The sequence below is a fragment of the Giraffa tippelskirchi genome, chromosome 13 (assembly GCF_054371585.1).
Source record: "Giraffa tippelskirchi isolate mGirTip1 chromosome 13, T2T-mGirTip1v1.2.pri, whole genome shotgun sequence".
Taxonomy (NCBI): Eukaryota; Metazoa; Chordata; class Mammalia; order Artiodactyla; family Giraffidae; genus Giraffa; species Giraffa tippelskirchi.
This window is the reverse complement of record NC_137287.1, coordinates 12,291,377-12,312,743: the sequence shown is the minus strand read 5'-3', so window position 1 is coordinate 12,312,743 and position 21,367 is coordinate 12,291,377. Positions and strand designations below refer to the sequence as shown.

The 21,367-nt window shown below is 46.2% G+C and overlaps 1 protein-coding gene and 1 long non-coding RNA gene across 8 annotated transcripts in view; one reads left to right on the top strand and one right to left on the bottom strand.

Annotated features, from left to right (window-relative positions):
• The window catches only part of LOC145532596 (uncharacterized), a 51,668-nt gene extending 46,632 nt beyond the window's left edge, over positions 1–5,036 (top strand). Inside the window, exons 3-6 of the long non-coding RNA XR_014073414.1 lie at positions 1,934–2,069; positions 3,448–3,685; positions 4,183–4,266; positions 4,456–5,036. This is a non-coding gene — a long non-coding RNA (uncharacterized LOC145532596). The remainder of the gene's footprint in view (positions 1–1,933; positions 2,070–3,447; positions 3,686–4,182; positions 4,267–4,455) is intronic.
• AUTS2 (activator of transcription and developmental regulator AUTS2) overlaps positions 1–21,367 on the bottom strand; it is a 1,212,852-nt gene that overhangs the window by 4,692 nt on the left and 1,186,793 nt on the right. For 3 of the 7 annotated variants that reach the window (XM_081558012.1, XM_081558016.1, XM_081558017.1), the window contains 9 exons: positions 19,972–20,016; positions 16,889–16,984; positions 14,236–14,307; positions 12,289–12,318; positions 10,329–10,400; positions 7,010–7,151; positions 3,801–3,878; positions 2,667–2,750; positions 973–1,195 (listed from right to left, as the gene is read on the bottom strand). In XM_081558012.1, the coding sequence (XP_081414138.1) occupies positions 973–1,195; positions 2,667–2,750; positions 3,801–3,878; positions 7,010–7,151; positions 10,329–10,400; positions 12,289–12,318; positions 14,236–14,307; positions 16,889–16,984; positions 19,972–20,016 (842 nt within the window). The remainder of the gene's footprint in view (positions 1–972; positions 1,196–2,666; positions 2,751–3,800; positions 3,879–7,009; positions 7,152–10,328; positions 10,401–12,288; positions 12,319–14,235; positions 14,308–16,888; positions 16,985–19,971; positions 20,017–21,367) is intronic. The other 4 variants (XM_081558014.1, XM_081558015.1, XM_081558018.1 and 1 more) reach the window with 2 other exon arrangements.

Sequence of the window (21,367 nt, the reverse complement as noted above, 5' to 3'; positions counted from 1 at the left end):
AAGCTGAATTCTTTTAGAGCACTACAAAAAATGGACAGATACACACACACATACATGCACACAATATACACAGTCAAGAAAAACAAAAGATTTGGATTGTATTGGAGACTTAAGTTCCAAAAGGGAAGTGTTATTAAGTTATTTTTTGTCAGGTGTATCTTGCGTAGTCCTTGCTAGTTCATTCAAAATGAAAATACCCTCAAGAAAGGGAGGCAGGCAGGAGGAAGGTCTTGGCAAGAATGCTTACGACATTCTTCAGAAAAAATACCCAGAAGATGTTTTTCCTCTTTAAGGCTACTTCTTTTTGAGGCATGGACTACCACGTAAGGAGATAAAAACGGTTAGTAAAATAAATTATGCACTGGGGTAATGAAACCCAAATTGCTAAGTGAGGTTCCTTTGAATCTGGGTTAGCAAAATCCTAGCAGTCATCTGTGAGCCCAGGATTTGAGTTTGAACAAAATTTGAGAAAAATATGATGAGACGATGCAAAAACATGGCTTTCTAACAGAAAACAAAAAGAAAAGGGGGAGAGAAAGAGAAAAACCTATGGATGAGTCAATGGACTGCACGAACTTGAAAGCAAATATGGTGTTGATTCATGCCGTGTGTGTCTGGTCCAGGCTCCAACTCACTACCTTTTCGAGAGTGGTTTCTGTTTGGAGACACTAGGGCTCGCGGGGGGGCTGGGTGTGGACACTGCTTTGTGCTGAGTTCGCTTTGTACTGGACCTAGAATTGCGATGATGGCCTGTGGTCACGAGGCACTGCGGGGCCGGAGGGACAAGGGTCGCTGGGCTCAGAGGGTGGCAGTGGTTGGGAGGGGAGGAGGGTCTGGGGCGCTGTCCCGGCTGTGTGAGGGGCCGAGGCTACAGCTGAAGCTCGAGGCTGGGCCGGGGGGCACAGTGGGGAGCTGGTACTTGGCACAGAGGGGGCTCCCCCATTGGGACTCGAGAGCGGGTTCTTTGCGTACCTTTCTTTGTCATCTTTACTAACGGAGGAGTCTCGTTTATCTACATCTCTATCTCTGTCATGAGCTGCAGCGGACGCGCTACGCTCCAGCTCCCCTGGCTTCAGCCAGGGCGGAGGGGTCGGGAACGACGGAGGCGTTCGGTGCAGCCGGTTCCAGGGCTCGTGAGGGTTGCTAAAGCTCTGCACACTGGGGCCATCCTTGTGGCCGAACACTGAGTTGGGTGCTGAAATGGTGAAGTGGAGAACAAAAAAGGTTTCAGAGAAATTATATAATCCGCCGTAATGAAGGTACTTACCAAAAAACTTTTAACAGCATTCAGAGTTAAAATGAATACATATTATTGGGAGCTGGAAAAGGAAAGGAGATTAACAGATTCATTAGAGGAACGCGTCCTACACTGGAGAGGTTAAGTAAGCTCACAGCTTTTCTTTTTTTTCCTAACCAAAGGCAAAGGGGCAGGCGGGGGTGGAGAGGGGGAAGATTAGAAAGGAAAGGGTCTCAGCATCACTGGCTCATGCCTGTCAGGCACACGCAGAGGTCCCGAGCATGCGGGAGGGTGGACGTGGATGGTGTGACTTGGGTTAACAGCTCAGTTCAGAGTAGAATCTGCGGTTCTTTTCTGCCCACCACGACCCTGTTAATATAACATGACTGCTGGCCTGTCCACAACCTCAGCGACCAAAACCAGCCATCAGCAGAGGCCAGAGAGGGTCCTGATCTCAACAGACACGGAGGGTCTCTAGGCTCCGTGGACCTGGAAGGGAGCTGCATCTTAAGTCTCCTGCAGTGGAGGGCAGGATGTGTGGACAGGACAAGCTGATACTCAGTGGCTAAAGGGTGTTTAGAACAGGAGGAGTTGCAACTCCCTCCCTACTTTAGACAGACTTCTTTTCTCTGTAAAGTCTTTACCGAATTTGTTATAATGCTGCTTCTGCTTATGTTTTGATGTTTGCCCCACCAGCTATTGACTCCACACCGCCCCCTGCACTGGGAGGTGAAGTCTTGGTCGCTGGACCACCTGGGAAGTCCCTGGACTTCTCAGCGGTGGAAAATGACAGTCTTCCTGGATGTGCCCTCTGTGGACTGTCCTGAACCTGGTATGGTTTCCTGATCTTCAGTGTGTTTTCTCACTCCCACCGAAGCGAGATGAAATTTAAAAGCTGTCCTCACGTCTAACGGGTGGGTGGTGGTGTAGTCGCTATGTTGTGTCTGACTGTTCGCCATCCTGTGGACTATCCCGCCAGGCTCCTCTGTCCATGGGATTCTCCAGGCAAGAATACTGGAGTGGGTTGCCATTCCCTTCTCCAGGGGATCTTTCCCACCCAGGGATCGAACCCGGGTCTCCTGCACTGCAGGCAGATTCTTTACCGCTGAGCCACCAGGGAAGCCCACGTCTAGTGAGTGCTGTGGCTAAAATCTGGGTGGCTGGAGGTGGAATAGGATGAAATTATGAACTTGAGCAAACTCTGTGGCGTTCAGCCATCTACCTTTGCTGACCTTCAGGAGCATATATTGACAGCGGGCTAGAGGGTGGCTTAGACCAGACTCCACTGACTGGGCTTGCTTTGGCAATGATATAACCAAAATTTATTTCCCAAGAGCGTGGTTTCCTTTCATCTAGAAAGGTCTAGAGCCATCGACAGATCACGGCGGAGATAGTTTAAGGTGGATTGTAAAAAGTTAGAGGTACTCACTAACTGAAGGATTTCCAAGTCCCCCGAAAGCGTTGCCACCAACTGCTGCCAGGCCCGTGAATGTAGACGGCCGATTAAAAGGCTCTGCAGACGAGATTGGGAAGAAGGACGTGGCTGTAGGACTCTGCTGAGTGAGGCAGAGAAGACTCCTGGGGAGGCAGTGGGAGCCCCTTGCCATGTGTATACTCAGACCCGATCTGTCTCACTTCTCCCACCAGATTATCCAAAGGGTTTTTCATCCTTTTGGATGTGGGCGTTGGGTTAGCAAAATATCTGTCGGGGCTATTTCCTGGAACTGTGCCGGGCTCTTTTTGGCCGCGCTGTGCTGCATACATGTGGGATCCTAGTTCCCCAACCAGGGATCAAACCCACACCCGGCTGCAGCAGAAGCTTGGAATCTTAACCACAGGACTGTCAGGGAAGTCCCCCCATCTCTCTTCTGCTGGGTGGGGAACATTACTCAAGCCACAATGGGCTCACATGCCTCCCTGCCTGTCTCTCCTCCTCTCAGGAAATGCCCTGTAAGCTCTGACAGAACAGAAGTTAAGATGGCAGCTTAAAATCTCCTAATGGAATGCTGAGGTCACACGTATCCTACACCCTGTCGTTGGGCATCCATTGCCCGTATGTGCGGGTACATGTGTGAAAATACCAAATAAATAAAGGCCACAAATAAAGCCCCTTTACTAGGAAGAGATATATGAATTGGGCTGTGAAGTGATTAAAAAATAATGGATACTGTCTCTATATAACATCAAGGTGTCTTTCTCTCCACCTCCAGGGGTGCCCTTATACGGGGAAGAATTCACTGTCTTCTCCCATGAGTGAGGACAGGCTGCTGTACATGTGGATTCCCTGAGGTCCCAGGGCTTTGACCCTCCGCACCCTGAGTAACTCCACACAGAACCACAGCTGCACACAGATCTCCTACTTGAAGAACGTGGTGTAAGAGGCGCTGAACTCCTAGACATGGATGGCCTGGATTCAAACATCTCTGAGGTTACCTCCATCTCCTGATGGTAAGGGACATATCTAGGACTATGGCCTGCTAGCCAGAAGGTGCAGCAGGAACGCAGTGAACACAGGTTTTCTGAGATACACCCATCATGCCTGTGTATGACGGACACAACTCACCGAGGTGGGCAGCAGGGTTAAGGAAGTTGCTGTGATGGGGGGGCGGCCCAAATGGGGTCCCAGTTGGGTGTGCAGCACCTGGTACGTCAAACACAATGGAGTTAGCTTTCAGAGGAAGCCCACTTCTCTGGCGCTGGCCAAAAGGTTCATTTGGATTTTTCCGTATACTCTTATGGGAAAACTTGAATGAACATTTTGGCCAACCCAATACAATGCCACTGGCTCCTGGTCCCCTAAGACCCCCGCAGGGAGTATGTAAAGTAAGAACACAGCTGAAGTCCACCCAGGCAACACTCGGGGAAAGAGAAATGTGCTTGTCAGGAGGCGGAAAGTAATTCAACCCCTCTTCTCTTTCCTGGCTGGGCTGCCCACTACCGAAAAGAGGTCTTCCTTTCTAAAGATGCCGACGTACAGAACCGCAAATGTGGAGAAACACCGCCAGTGGGGCAGGGGGTGCTACTGCCACGTAAGTTTGGAGAAATGCCGGGTTAAAAACGGGAAGCAGGGTTCTTGACTGGCGGACTAGGAGCCGTGACTGTGTGCACTCAGTCTCTCCAGGGGTAGCATCTGGCCCCAGGCTCCCTTCTTCAGAGACACCTCTGGGGGGCGGGGGTGAGACTTTCACCCTGAGAGACACTGTCTAATCTGGGCGCAGGAGCGGCCACCACAAAGCTGGACTCTGGGCTGCACTGCTTGGGCTTCTGCACAATCCCTCTTCCTGAGAACGTGTTAGCCGTCACGGATCCGCCTTGGAGGAGATGCTAAAGCCGGACCCTACAAGATGCACTGTGAGCTGTGTCAGGCTGTGGGAGACGGAGGCCTGCAGTCTCTCCATCTTTAGTGCTGGGAACAGCTAGTTTCTTCACCTGCTCCTGGACACCCTTCACCCTACAGCCTCCTGTTACTCTCTACTTCGCCTGCCAGGGGACTCGGGTCTGGCATGTGTGTCAATGTGCAGCTAAGGAGGCAAGTTCTCTGGGAGCAGGCCTGGCTCTAGACAAGAGGTAGGCCAAGGTCATCTGAAGAAGCCCCCTTAGTTATTTCAGGCACTAGTGCCCAACAGCAAGATCAAAGTGGCTGAATTTAACAATTATGTCTACTTTTATACTTACCAGTTGAAAGTTTCACCAAATACCCATTTTGGGAAAACTTCAATATTGCTTATGCTAGAGAAGATTACCCTCCAGAATGGAAGTATCAACAAGGTCGGAATGGATTTACTAGTAACTGTTCCAAGAATCCCTTGCATTTTGACTAAGTTCCTATAAGCAAGTATAAGTTCCTCCAGGAACATAGATTAAGTGGAGGAGGGTTGACCCTTCAACACCCTGTTAATTGATGTCTGGGGTTTTTCTTCCCCAGGATGGAAGGGCCCCGTGGGCCCAGGGTGTGGAGGGAAGCACACGGCAGAGAACCCAGAGCTCCAGCATCTGGGCATCATAAGGCCCCCGAGGAGTCCTCTGTCAGCCTCAATGCTGATGCATTCTCCACTCGGAAAGTGCAAATATGACACCCACCTCCAGACAGTGAACACAGCCCAGCATGCTCACTAGCCTGTAACAAACAGTGTTGCCAGCTACATAACAATAAGGCTGCACACTGTCTGTCGTACAAGCTAATTAATGCTTCAAAGAAAATCAGAGCTTTGCTCAGCCCAGGGTTCCCAGGGGTGCCCCAGAGTTCCAGAATTATCAAAGCAAAAGAAGCCAGTTCGTCTGCTGGGCCCAAATGGAAGCCAGGGAGAAACCTGTTTCTGTCCAAAAACTGTTCTTCACGTAGCCCTGTCTCAGTGCCTAGATGCCATGGTAACCTAGCCTTTGAACCTATCCCTAGATAGAAATGACAGACACCTAAGACCTTAGCAAATTCCATCTGCCCTCAAGGGTGGGGTCCCCTTGCTTTGGGGACAAGGCCCATTAGACTGATGGTCTCTTGCAGTGTGTGGGTATTTTTTTCTTCCTGAACAGAAGAGCCTTGGGTCCACCAAAAATGAATCTTGGATAAAAGCCTAGGAAGGCGGCAGGCAGGATGGATGTGAAACTTATTTGCTAAGAACTAGAAACAGGGAATGGCACCCCACTCCAGTACTCTTGCCTGGAAAATCCCATGGGCGGATGAGCCTGGTAGGCTGCAGTCTATGGGGTCATGAAGAGTCAGACATGACTGAGCGACTTCACTTTCATGCATTGGAGAAGGAAATGGCAACCCACTCCAGTGTTCTTGCCTGGAGAATCCCAGGGACAGCGGAGCCTGGCGGGCTGCTGTCTATGGGGTCGCAGAGAGTCGGACACGACTGAAGCGACTTAGCAGCAGCAGCAGAAACAGGGAGCTGCTTGAATACGCGTGTCCAGAGAAAGGAATTCTATCCTGCATAGTGGTAGGAGGTGATGGGGCCAACCATTAGAATGCACTCAGCATTGTCACTTATGAGCACGACCCAGGGGAGCCCTGGGCCAGGCACTGCGCTGAAGGTAGTTTTAGGAAAGACTTTGATAGCAGTAGAGTGGCTCTTATCTACCTATTACTCCTGATGGCCGTTGCCTTCATCTGCATGCTCCTGGAGCAGGACTGGGCAGGGACGATCAGGGACCCGCTCTGGCACACCTAAGAGGCACCTGGGAGTGTGTACTCTCAGAGGTTAATGACCTCTCGGGGGGTTTACATGCTGTCCCCTAAATCTCCTGCATCATTAAAACCAACCAGGCAAGAACGTTAAGTTCTGTAGCAGAGAAAACCAGCCACCAACCAATTCACCCTCTCCATCACAGACCACACCAGCGGCAGCTACCTTAATTGTATCTGTTTATCCTCAGGCCCTCTCGAGCATCGCGGTCTGAAACCCCCGACTATTCTGTGGGCAGGGACAGTGGCATTGTTTCCTTCCGATTTACCCTTGCAAGCTCTCTTGATCTTTCTCAATAGCATGTGACATGCTTGTGAGTTACAGTGGTTTAATACACAAGCAAATAATAAGCCGAAGCAACATGAGTCCCTGAAGGGAGAGAGGGTCTTTTTTCCTTCTTTCATGGAAGTGGGAATATCCATGGAGAACAGTCCATCTCTGGAGATGTGCTGCGATGCTACCTTGCAAACTGGCATCAATTGCTGTTTTGGGGGGAGTGACTGAACAGCGGCCCAGAGTTCAGACATCACTCATCTGGCTACCTGAGTGCTACCTTCCCCAGCTCACCCCACCCCTCTGAACTCACCAGCGGCGGAGAACAAAGTTGAAGGCCGGGCCAGATCGTGGGGGTGGTGGATGGCTCCAAAGAGGCTGGGGCCTGGAGGACGGCTCAGGAACTCAGGCTTCAGGCCAAAGTCTAGCTTGTGTGGATCCGACTGCATCTGCTTCTACAGCACCAAGGCAGGGTGTGGGGAGGAAAGGATGGAGCCCAAGAGAAACAGTAGGGAAGAAAGATATTAATGAGGAGACTGAGGGTCAACTCTGTGAATAGTGTGTTCGGGCTAGGGGCCCTGGTCAGGTTCAAGTCTCCACCTGCTAGGAGAACAGAGCAACCCACAAACCACGTAACCCTCAAATGCCAGAAAAGCAGGTCTGCCTCAGAGGGGCCTGTGGCTCGCAGCAGAAATGTTGAGGGGCAAAACTTCGCTCTGTTTTTGAGGTTACATGGTTTGAGGCTTAGAACCAAATCCTAGCTCCTTGAACCACCACCGTCCTGAAGTGGTTTCTGATTTGCTGCAAAGGTTCATTTCAGCAAGTTTTTAAATGATAGTATTTTAAAGCTCATTTTATTGAGAATTCTGCATGAATAATATGCTGTGTAAATTAATTGTTTAATGACTCTGTGCTGTGCTCTAACAGATCACAGTACATTAGTAGCTGAAAGTTATGAAGAAATATTTGCATGCCTACAAGCTAATTTCAAATGATCGTTGTTACATTATGTTTAAAGAAACAAAGTAGGGATATTAATGTGACTAATAGGGGCTTTGGGCACAGTAACCCCAATCACCCGAGGAAGAGATCGGGCCAGACCAGTGAACCTTCCAGAACTTCTCTTGCTGTGAAGTCCTTGCTGTCAACTGTAGTCACTCTATTTCCTCCTATCGGTATATCCACCCTCTTTTCTCGGAGGCTGTACGAACTGGCTCACAGTCTTCCTCCTGCTTCCTTCCCTGGCCTCACTCTGGACGCTGACAGCCTCTCCTAGAGCATGGGTCCAAGCCGCCCCCACCTTCGTGATTCTCAATAGCCTTCTCTGGATCAGCCTCACACCTCCCCTGATGAGCCCCTGACCTGGGTCTGAGGCTCCCGGTCTCCCCCTGCCTCGCCGCCTCTGAGCTCTCCAGCCTCCCAGGCCTTCCCCACTTTCTGACCCTCACCCTTCCAAGACTCATCGGATGCTGTCTGTCCTTTGGCCCTGCTCCGCCCCAAACTCCATCAGGCTCTGCCACACGTAAATCCCTGTCCTAGCACACAAAGACATCAACACAGAGACATCTGATCTGGCTTGTGTGAGGATCAGAGACAAGAGGGTTTCCCATCCCCTGGTGGCTGAACCCTACTGTCCTGCAACCCCACTCATCCGTCTTACCCACCCAGACCCCTTGAGCCAGACAGCACATTCTCCATTTTTCCTGCACACACTACTGAATTCTGAGCAACAGGACTCCAGGACAGAGTCCAGCCCTGAGCCTCCAGCAGCAAGAACCTGCAGGTGGGTGCTGGGCTTTCCCTAGAAGTAGTTGGTGAGTGGCTAGAAGAACAAGTAAAATGAACATCAGAGAAAGGAGACCAGGCCATTTCTGCTCAAATCTACAAGGAATTCCCTCATGAAAGTTCCACTATCAAGCAATAGCCATTCCCCCCTCCCCAAAGCTGCTAATCCACTATGAATCTGTAAAAATCTTTTGGCTGCCTCCTTTTAATTTGGTTGCCAAATTATTTGGTGCTAATACTGCATGGTACACAGCACAGTTCCATTAACCACAACTTAGGTCCATGAAGCAAAATGGAGCTTGGGGATTACAGAGAATGTGCTGGAAAGGGAAGATGAACAGTTATCTCCTGTGCAAGAGGTCTTCCTAATTGAATTGGGATAATGAACGCTGGAGTCGCTGGGGATGTTCTCGGGTAAAGGAAGATGCTGAAGTGGCGCCTATAACATCCTTCATCGCTTTTATTGAAAGGAGTTACGAGGATGTGTTTTACCCACCGTTCCGCTAACCACGTCATCCAGAACAAAAGTGAATTGAACTAAGCATCAAAATCTAGTTAAGCTCTTCCAAGTACACGTATTTTTTTAAATGAAGCTAAACCACAAGGTTTCTAATTAAACCTCACCTAACACTAACATCAAGGAGAACAAAACTCACTGATGGGATAGTCTGAGAAAGAGCAGGTATTTGGCACCAAAGTAAGATATCTTTGCAACCTCATTCACTGAGGGTGACTTTTTCATTTCTAACTATGTAGGGTTTTTTAAAAATTATTAACCATTAAAAAAACCTTGAGATGACTAGCTCTCCCAACTTATTTTTTTATTCGGATGATGGCCCCCCACATGCTGTTGGGACTAAAAACTTGTTCATGAAAAAATAGCTTCCAATGGAAGAGTTATTGGAATTACTTAACTGGCACAGTTACACAGACTGCAAAATCGGGATCTGTCCATTACTTTGGTGCCTAAGTTGACCAGTGATGTCCTATCTGGTACCTGCAGAAGATCTGCATCTCTTTCCTATATCATCATAAAACCCTAGTAAAGCATGGAATGCATTCATCTGTCTGATGAAAACATAAAGAAAAACCTCCCGAGTTCAGGTAAGGGAACCAGCCGTCAGTGGTTCCAACAAGCACTGACTGTTGTTGGACTTCTGGCAATTGGTCATCAAGAGGATGAAGGAGAGACTGGATAGGTCACTGCCAACCAAATACCACTTCGAGAAGAGGAATTTTTAATACTAATTGCTATCGGACATACCATATACGCCTAAATCAGTAACATGATATAGGGCATAAATTATCACTTTTCAAGGCCATAAAATGAAAAGAATAACCAGAAGGTCCTATTGTATAACACAGGGGACTATATTCACTATCCTGTATAAACCATGATGGAAAAGGGAAAAAAAAAAGAACGTTTTCTAAATGCTGGGGGTGGGGGTGGTGATGGGAAAAATATACCAACTCCTATAGAAAACTTTTCATGTACACTTTCTCCTAGATCCTAAGTATTTCCCATACTAATAATACTTGGTCACTTTAATTAGATTCCCCAAACCTTAATTTCAGGATTTAATCTATATTTAAGCTCTTTGGATCAATAAGATGACAAAATCATTAAAAACAAAACAAGAAAACCATCAGGATATTATCAGTGTGCTTCTGTTTTGTTATTTTGCTGATGCTTTCCCTAATTAATAGTAAGATTTCCGAATAGCTTTTCCAAGAGACTTGATCCTGCCTGCCTGTGGGTCTCCAGGCTCTGTTTCAGTGCTTCCCCAATCAGGAGATCACACACCCATAGCCCACCCCCGCTCCAAGACTAGGAAGGCAGGACTGACCTTGACTTTCTGTTGGTGGTGGTAGATCTGCCAGGCAATGTGAACGTGCATTGCGCACCACTTCCCTGGTTTCTGGAACAAAAAAGAGCAACGTGGTCAGAAGGAAGACTTTCGGGGCGGGGGCGGGGGCGGGGGGGGAACAAAACAAAAAACAACCCTTCCATTTCCCCAAAGCTGTCAGCAGATTTTGGCTGCAGAAGCTTTTTTTCCTCATGAAACAAGAGGGCTTTGTTCCCTCCAAGCGCCTTCTCTCCGCTGCAGCCCGGGACCCGGGTCGGAGGAAGCCCCCCTGGGCGGGCGGCACCTCTCCTCCCACAAGAGCCCGAGCTGGCGGCCACTCCTCAGAAAGCCAGGCCCGAGCAGGACCTCCCCGGTTACCAAGGATAACGTGGCAAAACCCGAACCCCACTTTGTGCCTCCTCTGTCTCTCTCTCTTCTGGTGCCAGCTGGCAGGCCTGGTGGAGCGAAGCCCTGCTGAACGAACGCGGCCAGACTATATAACGCAGATTGGCTGTTCAGAAGGGCTAATTAGTGAATGTCTGTGAACCAGTTTGAAAACGAGAGGGGACAGAACCTGTGTCACCTCCCCCAACACTGGTTTAAAAACAAAAAAAAAACACCAAAGCAGAACAAAGAAAGCCAACACATTTTCACTGAAGCCCAGTTCCCACAAGTGCTTCACTAACAGTCAACTGCCCATTCATGTTGGGCGGCACTGCTCATCTCTAAGCAGAAAACAAAGAAGAGATGAGAACTCATGCCTTTCCTCCTCTCTAGGCCTCTGCAGAGAGTGAGTGCCTGTCCCGCCCTCTGGGAGGACGTCAGCTCCTGTCTCTCAAACTAGTTCCTGTCTTGCTTTCTAAGCTGGGGAGTAGCTGCGAGTCTGTCTCACAGACTCACCCAAGGGGGCAGGACCACCTTGTCCCACTTCACTTGTATTCCTGCTACAGTCTACCCATTGGCATCATCGACTCAATGGACATGAGTCTGAGCAAACTCTGGGAGGTAGTGAAGGACAGGGAAGCGCGACCTGCTGCAATTCGTGAGGTTGCAGAGTTGGACATGACTGAATGACAACAGCCCACCCGTGAGCTCCAAACACGTGCTCAGTAACCGCAGGATGGATGAGAAGAAACACTGCCCCATTCCTACATGGGCAAAGAACAGATGCTTCTGGCTTCTATGTTAAGGCGCTGTTTCTGAATATTAAGTCACTTTCACTTGCTGAAATATATACTTAAATCCAAGTTTCAGCTCGGCTCTCTTGTAATGAAGTCATGGGTGGTTTGAAATCGCCCAAGTGATGACACCATCCTTTCTCCCCCTTTGGAGAAACTGAATTATCTGAATAGATGCACTAGAAAAGGGTTAAGTAGAGAAATCCACTATCCATCCCTCTTCATCCGCCATCCATCATCCCACGTACGCCAGGGAAGTCAGCATTCACCCAGAGGTTATCTGCTGGCCAGGCTCCAGACCTCTCAGAACAAACCAGCGCTCCTAGTGGCCCTTTTCCGCACCAGAGAAAAAAGTCAAATGGCTGTGACAAGTCAACATCACTTGGTGCAGAAAGAGGCAGCCACCAGCCAGAGTAAAGAGGCCTGGGTATGTATTTTCTAGGTGCTAGAGAAACAGGAGAACTCAGAGGGATCCTAATTTCAGCCTAGCTCCAGCCTTTCCCTTAAGTCTCCGTGAGTCAAACCTTTTGCCATAACTAACAAGAGCATCTGAGTTGAATTTTACCGCTTGGCTTTACCTCGGTGGCCCGGCTTCCTCCAACACACAAAGCAAAAACCATGAAGGCCATTTTCAGTCACAGTCTCTGAAAAACCCAACCACTGTCTTTTCAACCTTTTCCTCCAGGGTTTCCATGGCGTGTTTCCTTGTAATGGATTTGTATTTTTAACCCTCGGGGAGTCAAGCAGGGGTTGCAAAACAGTTCTAGAAGAAGCTTTCTTACCCTTAACATAGGTCTGAAAGGATCTGTCAACTGTGAAGAGAAAATGACAACTTGGTTACATGCCTGTCACTCAAACAATTGCTCTAATTAACAAATTTGTAGTGCTTCATTAGGAGGGGAAATTAAAATGTTAGAATTTTACTTTTAAATGAAGCCCTTTTAGAGAATAATTAACCCATTTTCACACTATCAAAAGTGCCAAGCGTCCGCTCCCCCACCTCACAAGCCTTGGTACATCTACGCTGACGAGCCCCCGACAAGTTTAATCAATAGCGATTTGCCCTCCAGCAAGACGATTTGCTCACATTACACATCTGAGGAGTTTCACTGTCTTGAGCAGCCCTTCCCAACCTCAGCAAAGCATCTAAGGGAAACGGCCTTCAGACCATAGACGGACGGATACTAATAATAACTGGGGAGAAGTGTCCTTTCCAGACTATACAGTAGAAATAGGCTAGCTTTAATAATTATCATTGGAGTATTAGCCATTTTAAAGAAGTTCACAATATAGATGACCTCATTTGCAAAGCAGAAATAGAGATGCAGAAACAGAGAACAAATGTATGGATACCAAACGGAGAAGGGGGGCAGTGGGAGGAATTGGGAGACTGGGATTAACACATCTACACTCATGATACTGTGCATAATATTGATCCCCTGGAGAAGGGAAGGGCTACCCACTCCGGTAGTTTTGCCTGGAGAATTCCACGGACAGAGAAGCCTGGCAGCCTACAGTTCACAGGGTCACAAAGAGTCAGATATAACTAACACCTTCAATGAAATTAAAAAAAAAATAGATATCTAACACTTTAATCAAAGCAACTAACACTTTCAAGAAAATAAAATAGATAACTCATGAGGACACGCTGTGTAGCACCAGGAACTCTACTTAATACACTGTGGTGACCTGACTGGGAAGGAAGTCCAAAGCAGGGGAATATATACATATATAACATATGGAAATATATACATATATAACATATCTATGAAGCTGATTCATCTTGCTGTGCAGTAGAAGCTAACAGAGCCTTGTAAAGGAACTTGAATTTTTATTGGAGTATAAAATTTGTAAAGTAAATAAAGTGAAGTTCATTACACAAAAGTTCATACAAATACACAGCTGAGTCATTTTACATTTCTCCCTAACTCTGGTCACCAGTTTCATACAGCCTTTGCCCTTCCTGAGGGACAAAGACAATACTGTGAAAGGTAATTCCCCCCTCTCCCCATTTACTATGAAGATGGATAATAATCAATGAGACAAGATTATATCTGCTGTGTAACTTCAGATTCTTTCTGAGTTGGTCTGTGTTATGAATAAATAACACAAGCAAAGTGTAATGGCTATTTTATTTAGCTCCAGAGCACAGAAGGTTCCTTCCCGCATTCGAAGTAGAATGGCCGAAGAGCTGTGTGGTACGGTGAGCTCCACAAAGAAAAGCGCTTAGTGCTTTTCCATTCAAAATGTTTTATGGCTTGTGTGAGAGAGATTTGAGGAGGTGGAGACAGAGAAGGCCTGTCGGGGGTGGGGGGGAAACTACATCAGCTCAGTGTCAGTGATGGTCCCAGCCTGGGCTTAGACCATAAGCCACCCTCTCTCCCCCATGGAAAGTCACTCCCTGGCGTCACATGGCCGCAGGAGACGTTCTATTTTCTAAGAGTAGCTAGTGTTAAGTGTTAGTTGCTCAGTTGTGTTCAACTCTTTGTGACCCTATGCGTTGTATGTAGCCGGTCAGGGTATCTTTCCGACCTAGGGATCGAACCTGGGCTGCCTACACTGCAGGCAGATTCTTTACCATCTGAGTCATCAGGGAGGCCCCTCAACTAGCATCTTCTTCCACAAAATAGAAGGAAGAGCAAAGGCAACAGGCACTCCGCTGGGCTGCCTGTCCTGGGGACACAAGGTGCTGTTTGTTACCCTGGGACCCAGCCCGACCTTGCACTTACCCTCGGGTCCTTTTGCAGAAGAGTGTGTGGGACCGTCCCAGGTCGGGTGGCAACATCGATCGGGTTGGACGTCTACAAAGTAATGAGACCATAGCTTAGGAAACGTATGACACGGGACATGAAACCAAGGTCTTCCTTTCATTCTAAATGACCGAGCTCAAGTGTCCTTTTTTGTTTCCTTCTGGAATACAAGTGAACGGATCCATTTTCCTCGGAGACCCCAGATGCTCTACATGAGGACCTCCCCCCCACTCCCCATTTCCCCAGGGACCTGACCAAAGCCTGCCCTGCCCCAGCGATGACATCTCGGGGCAGAGACAGCAGAGACGGAGATGGGAGCCCAGCCCTGAAATCCACCTTCTTCTGTGTCCTTCACAAGCCCGTCACTGTGAGTTTTTTGCTTTATCACCACACAGTCCAAGAAATGCTTAAGTGAACATCAGTCTAACCTGCGGGACCAGGTGCTTCTCATCAGAATAACCGAGTGTGCTTCACAGACATTAGGCTTCCTCTCTACATTTTAACTGGCAGATGATAACAAGGAATTACACTCGGTAATTACTCATTAGCGGTGGTGGGAATGGGACAAGGGAACCTAATTTGGGGACCACACAGACCTACTGTTATGTGATTTCAAAAGTAATTCTGCACCATCTTTCCCATTCCCAACACCATTCTTAAATAGCATTAATGGTAACAACCTTATCTACAGGCTTTTGTCCTCTGAATGAACAACAACAAAAATCCCATCACAGGCACAAGGCACTACTTTCTAGTGGGTAAAGGATTTAGAATATTTTTCACCAGGTATTTAATTTAAGAAATCACAACTTCTATGAATCCCTTCACACCAGGAAGTTAACTCGTGTGGAAATAAAGAGCCCTCAGTTTAGGCACCAAGCTCGCCTACAAGGAGAAGGGGGAAAAAAAGAATGGGGGAAAGAAAAGCAGTCAGCTGCTGTAGGGCTAACAATTAAGCTAGAGTTGTTAACAGCCTGATTTGCATACATATGAAGAACTCTGCTAATGAACTGCAATCTACATATTCAATCAGTAAGATGGCCTGGAAAGGCCTATTTCAACACCAGGAGAGACACTTTTTTGCCCAGATGTAGTTTTCTGTGTGATTGGATAATTGTGAGTGAGGGAAATCAAGTAATTTATGAAGTGACCTACCAGTCTGGTTGGGGATGCACTGGAGAGTTCCTGCAACCTAGAGGGGACCAACCAGGCTCTGAGAGGGTAGTAAAAAGCTGACGGCGGGGGGAAGGCGTTCAAAAATCACCATCATTTTGTCCCGAGAAGCGCGGTGTTGCGTATGGCCATCCTCAAGCCCCACCGAGGTCTGACCTGGCACAGAAACTGCAATTCCATGTAGGTCCCTGGGATTTTGAAGGTGCAGCCATTCTCACCCCTAATGCTTTCTAATTTTTTTTTTTCTTTTCTAATTTTAGGGCAGCATGCCTTTGTTAGTGTAATATGTGCTCATCCTGGGAGAGACTGGCCCCAAATTTGTGTTTTATCTTTGAAATGAGAGGGAAGGAAAACTGAAATCCCACAGCAAAATTTCCTAGTTTACAGTTTGAGAATGGCTACTAACTAGGAAATACATTTTTGAAAAACAAGTAGGGGCTGTGATAGATGCAAAGTCACAAAAAAGGAAGAGTTTTCTGAGAACTAATGCCTTAGCTTTGGCCCTCGGAGATCACTCTAGACAGAGTGGAGGGGAGTATCACTGACTAGGTAGAAAAGAATTCTGTTGTTATAAAGGGCGAAAGGGAAAGTCTGAGTCACTTAAGTCATGTCCAACTCTGTGATGCTATGGGCTGTAGCCCGCCAGGCTCCTCTGTCCATGGGATTCTCTAGGCAACAATAGTGGAGTAGGTTGCCATGCTCTCCTCCAGGGGATCTTCCTGAGCCAGGGATGGAACCCAGGTCTCCCACGCTGCAGGCAGATTCTTTACCATCTGAGCCACCAAGGGAAGCCCCTCTAAAGGGCGAAAGGTTAATTTATCTCACGCTAGGATGGTAGTCTTGACCTTGGGAAGTGTGACCCTGGCAGTGAGGCCAGAAGCTTCAGATAAGGCAGAAAGGGAGTAAAAAATAAGAAGGCACTGCCCTCCACTTGGAAGTGGACTCTATCTGCAGACAGAGGGGACTGAGGAACGAAATGAAGGAGAATGAACACAGTGAAAAGGAAACGATTTTAGTTTGGAACCTTTACCCTCCCTTCCATTCCAATCAATAAGGCTCAGCTTTGCATCTTTGCTAATCATGGACATCCTCAAGGATAAATAACTTGATGCAGATACATCTGACATTTCATATATTTCATGATCAGAAGCTTATGTCCACAGTTTTGGTGAAAAAACAAAAAATACATTATATCTAGTGTTTTTTTTTTTTCTTACAGAGCACAAGAAATCCTAGCTCAACTGAGATGACATGGAGTAGTACAGGTTAAAAATTAAATTCTGACTGAGGTTTACAACTAGATGGACTGGGAGAAAATATTCACACTCTAATCCCAATGGTTCATTTGGATGGAAAAATGAGTCACTGGCAGGTAAGAGGAGGGAAACTACCCACCCGCCTTAGCCCGAGGCTCCACTTACAAGTTCGAAGGTGGTGTTTTCGCTGTGAGGTTTCTTACCTTCGGCTGGAAAGCTCCTTGCAGTGACCCAAAAGGGCCGGTGGGTGGAATCATAGGGGGGATGCCCGATACAGCAGGAGGATAAGAATGGAAGAGCTATGGCCAAAGATGGGGAGGGGAGGGGAGAAAAGATTTTAGTAGGAGGCAAATGATACATTCACATTCCCTTCCCATAGAAAGACGTCCACATTAGCAAGCCAAGTCATCTCAGTTTGATGCCATTAGTTATAAGAAGCCACAATGAAATGATCACACAGATGTGCCATGAATACTTAACTTAAAAAGTTAAAAGTAGTTCAGAATCAATCAGCCAGCAAATGATGTCCCAGATGAGGCCATCATTAGAAAGGGAGCTTTTCTAATTATTAATTGTTAAATCGGATAGAAGTCCTAAATGGTTGGAGATTTTAATGCATATCAAAAACAGGAGGGGGTGCTGAGCCAAATAAGATGCCCAGAAAATTAAAAGTTAATTAGAAAAAAGGAAAAAGGGGAAAAAAAAGGAAGACAAAAAGAAGCAAGTCTTTATGGATTCCAAGATTTTACACCATTAAAACTCAATTAGTACTTTTAGATTTTTAATAGTTTTGAGGAAATGGGAAAATATGCACAGTCCTTGCTTCATTAGGTTGTTCTGGTAAGTGGCAGTTCCAAGGACAATTTAAATTGTCTAACATGATGACAAATATTTGTGGAAGGGGAAAATAAAATGACTCAGAGTACACTTTCAATGGAGCCACCTGTTTTTCTATAAGACGGATATAAGCTCACTGGAGGCTATTTAAGACAAGCCCTGGACATGTCAATCTGACCACTCAGTGGAGGGAGAAGGAGGATTCTGAATTTAAAATATGAATTTTCTTGAATTAATAGTTTACAGAGGACACAATGGAGGAAGGAAGTACACAGCAGAAGACAATGCAGACACATCTTTTCCTCCACTTAAAAAATGTATCATTTCTGGAGAATCTATCGCTCTAGCTCCATTTACTTTGAAAAACTCACCATAGAGATACATTTTAGTGATGTCCCGCCCTTATGGTTGCACAATATGTCAAAAATTCAAGAATAATTCAAGCTTTCCGTAATGATGTATTTATGTTAGCTATTTCTAGGTAATGGCTGAAATCCACTGGTAATTTCACAATCCGGTCTGTTTTCAAAGCACGTACTTTTTCCGTTGGTCTTTATTTCATTTTGCTCCCCTCAATGATGTGGCAAAGTTTTTTCAGACTAATTGATATTGAACTAAATCCACTTAAACAGTGATTGCAAACCAAGTGCCCTCATTTAAAACTACTTTTAAGTCTAAAATTGTGTTTTAGATACTTGAATGTATTGTATCTTAACTCCCCTTTGTAACATCCTAATCTCCAAAGCAGGGGAGACTAAGCACTTCATATATTATCCATTATAACTAATAACATGAAATAACTGTCTCCCAGTACACTGTGTGAAGCAGAGTAATTAAATACATCACACTAAAACACTCAAATTTCTATTACCCTGCCTCCAAGTGGGTATTTTTCCTTTAATGTTTTCAATTTAAAAATTGGATCTTCTCACCATTTTCCTTTCCTGACTCTCTTTGAATAGAGCATTCCACCCCTCGAGTAAAAACCTGAAGTACTTGAGTAATAACACAGGAACCTTCCAAAAAACTCAGGCCTGCAGGTTTATTCTCCATCTTACATCTAGGACTCTCTGTGGAATATGTTTATGCCAAGACACGGCATGGTGCCCGAGGAGGTAAACTGAGCTACCAGTAGAGCTGTTGAACTTTCTCTGAAGATGGTTTTGTTAGCTGGTCCTTGATTTAATTTAGCAAATACAGACAAAGGGCAGGAATCTGGTTGTTATTATTAAGGGTGGTACCATTCATGAAACAGATGCAAAGAGAAAACCTGTGGCTCTACTGGATTTTGCATGTCCATTTACAAAACTGCTTCTATGTCCTGATTCTGAGTAGAGCGGTGTCGAACAGTCGGGGAACCCAGGCACTTAGATACCCTTTCCTCATCCCTTTCTATAGAGACTCCCCTCGAGCCATTTCCGAATGTCTCTCCATAACCAATTCTTAGTTGATTTCTAATACTGTCTAGCCTGGACTTCTCAGCTAATTCCTCAGTTTAGGACTAACACAGTGTCTACTGATCTAGTTCAAAGTATGAATGAATTCACAGGATTGGCTGACCTATTAAGTGGTCCTCCATTTGAACCATAAGGTAACATTATCCAAAAATGAGGACAAAAATAGTTTAAGATGGTGAACTGACATGGCTACGAGCAGTTATGAAATGTCTTTCTTTCCAGTTTCATTCAAAAAAATATATAAACAAACCATTGAGCAAAGAAATTTGCAAAACTTCAGGTAAAAATGATGCAGTATACACTCCATAATCAAAATATCATGGTAAGATATTCAAAATTTCTGTTATAAAAGAAGCCCTCATAAGTAACTGAACATGTAACTTCAGTTGGTGCCAATTTAGGTTCCAGAATATTCTCTTAAAATTGCATGAAACAACTTTTATTAAAGAACAAAGAATGAGCTTAAAAAGAAGAAAAATCATGCATGTAAGACGTTCTTTCATTTAAATGTTATTTTTAACGAGTTGGCACGAGCTCAGGATAATAATGCCAGCCACATGGAGGAGGGATCAATGGTCTAGAAGAAATGAAAATCCGGTTTTTGAAGTCATGAGTCAAAAAAATACGGTACTTTCTTTGGAAGACATAATTCAAGATGAACTCCGGGAACTCTGTGTGTTAATAACATCTCTACTGAGGACTGAAATCTGTGATTTCAGAGGCTCCTAAAACTCTTAACACCTCCAACAAAGCGGATGCCCCACTTGGCAGGACTTTGAAGTCTAAGGAGTGGCTCATGACCTTTTGATTCAGAAGATGATACTGCATCTTTACCGAAAGCAAACGTCACAAAAGCAAGCATCCGAAGTGACGAGGAGCAATGGGAGTTCTTGCAAAGATGGTTAAGGAAGGCTGCGAGTCACTGACTGATCGGTGGCGAGAGCATGGAAATGGAAAAGCGGTTACATTGAATGGGTAGCATGGTAACTCACACTGTGCCGGTAGAATGGGTCAACTTTTGTAGGGTATTTGTCAAACTGCAAAGGGATCAAAGCAAAAGCTAGTTACTTAGAGAAACTACATTTCTGTTCACTGCTTCAGTGGAGGCGGCCCCAAGGAAGCCTCTCTGCTGTCGGGCAGGCATCAGGCTCCGTGACCTCAGTGTATAGGAAACCATTCAGAGCTCGTGAGTCTCTCTGACCAGAAATCAACAGGGATGGAAAGTCAAAGTGAAAACCCATTCAGAGCATTTTCGATTGTGACCACACTAGAGCGGCTTTCTTTCTAGGCTTTATTTAGAGACGGGCAGGAACCAAGCGTCTGAACTAGAGAGAGGAGGCAGTTGTTCAGATAAATCAGAGAGAAGTGAGCACTGGGTCTGATTTATCCAGAGAATTCCCTCTGTCTTCATCTTCACTTTGGCAGAACGGTACATTCAGCTCTTTATATATTAACCCCTAGTGGGGGACAGGGAGGCCTGGTGTGCTGCAGTCCGTGGGTTGCAAGGTGTCAGACACAAGTTAGCAACTGAACAACAACAACAATTACCGACCACCCCCTCAGTACAAAGCAATTCGGGCTTGGTCTTACAACCTTTCTTTCAAGCAGGAAAGAGTATATACCATGATTTCTTCTAAATAATGTCCTTCTCCTGTGCTGTAACTCCCATCAGTTAGATTTAACTTGTTTGTGAAACGGCTCACTCAGACTGGTATAAACTCCTTCCCCAGATAAACAGGTCCTTAAAAATATAACTGTGGAGAAGTCGAGTTCATCCAAAGAAAACAGATGCAGGATTTATCTGAGGAAAAATTTTTGGTCCCAAGGCCTCACCACTAACATTCTCCTAAGTAAGGTTTATAAAATAAACTTTGAAATATGTATTTTAAAAAAACTAAGTTGAACAAAATGGGGGAGAGGGGAGGGAAGAGAGGATGCAAAGTTCAGTGAATCACGGAATTCAAATCCTCACAATGCCTGTACTGACCGCCTTCATAAATAAGTAAAACTCGAATCGTCACTGTTTGGACACGCATCCATCTCAGACTAGTTAGCATCATAGTGTGGTGCTGTTCCTTACAGCTCCTAAGTTAAAAATCAACCTAACTGGCTCCCACTGCACCCCCGGCACGTTAGTCCCAAGCCAAGGCCAAGACCACGTCACTCACTGCCGGTGGTCCCTCTTCCCACCGGGCTGAGTTTGGACCGCTTGACAGAGCACAACAGCAGACAGGGGCGCTGTCTCATGAGATGCGAGAAATCCAACGCTTGAGACAAAGCGGGTTCAGAAAACCATCCGAGAGAGAGTGGATGGGGGAAGCCAGGGCGGTCCAAGTCTCCCACCGGCCCTCTGCCCTCCAGACTTCCCAGGATCCTGTGAGCGTTTAT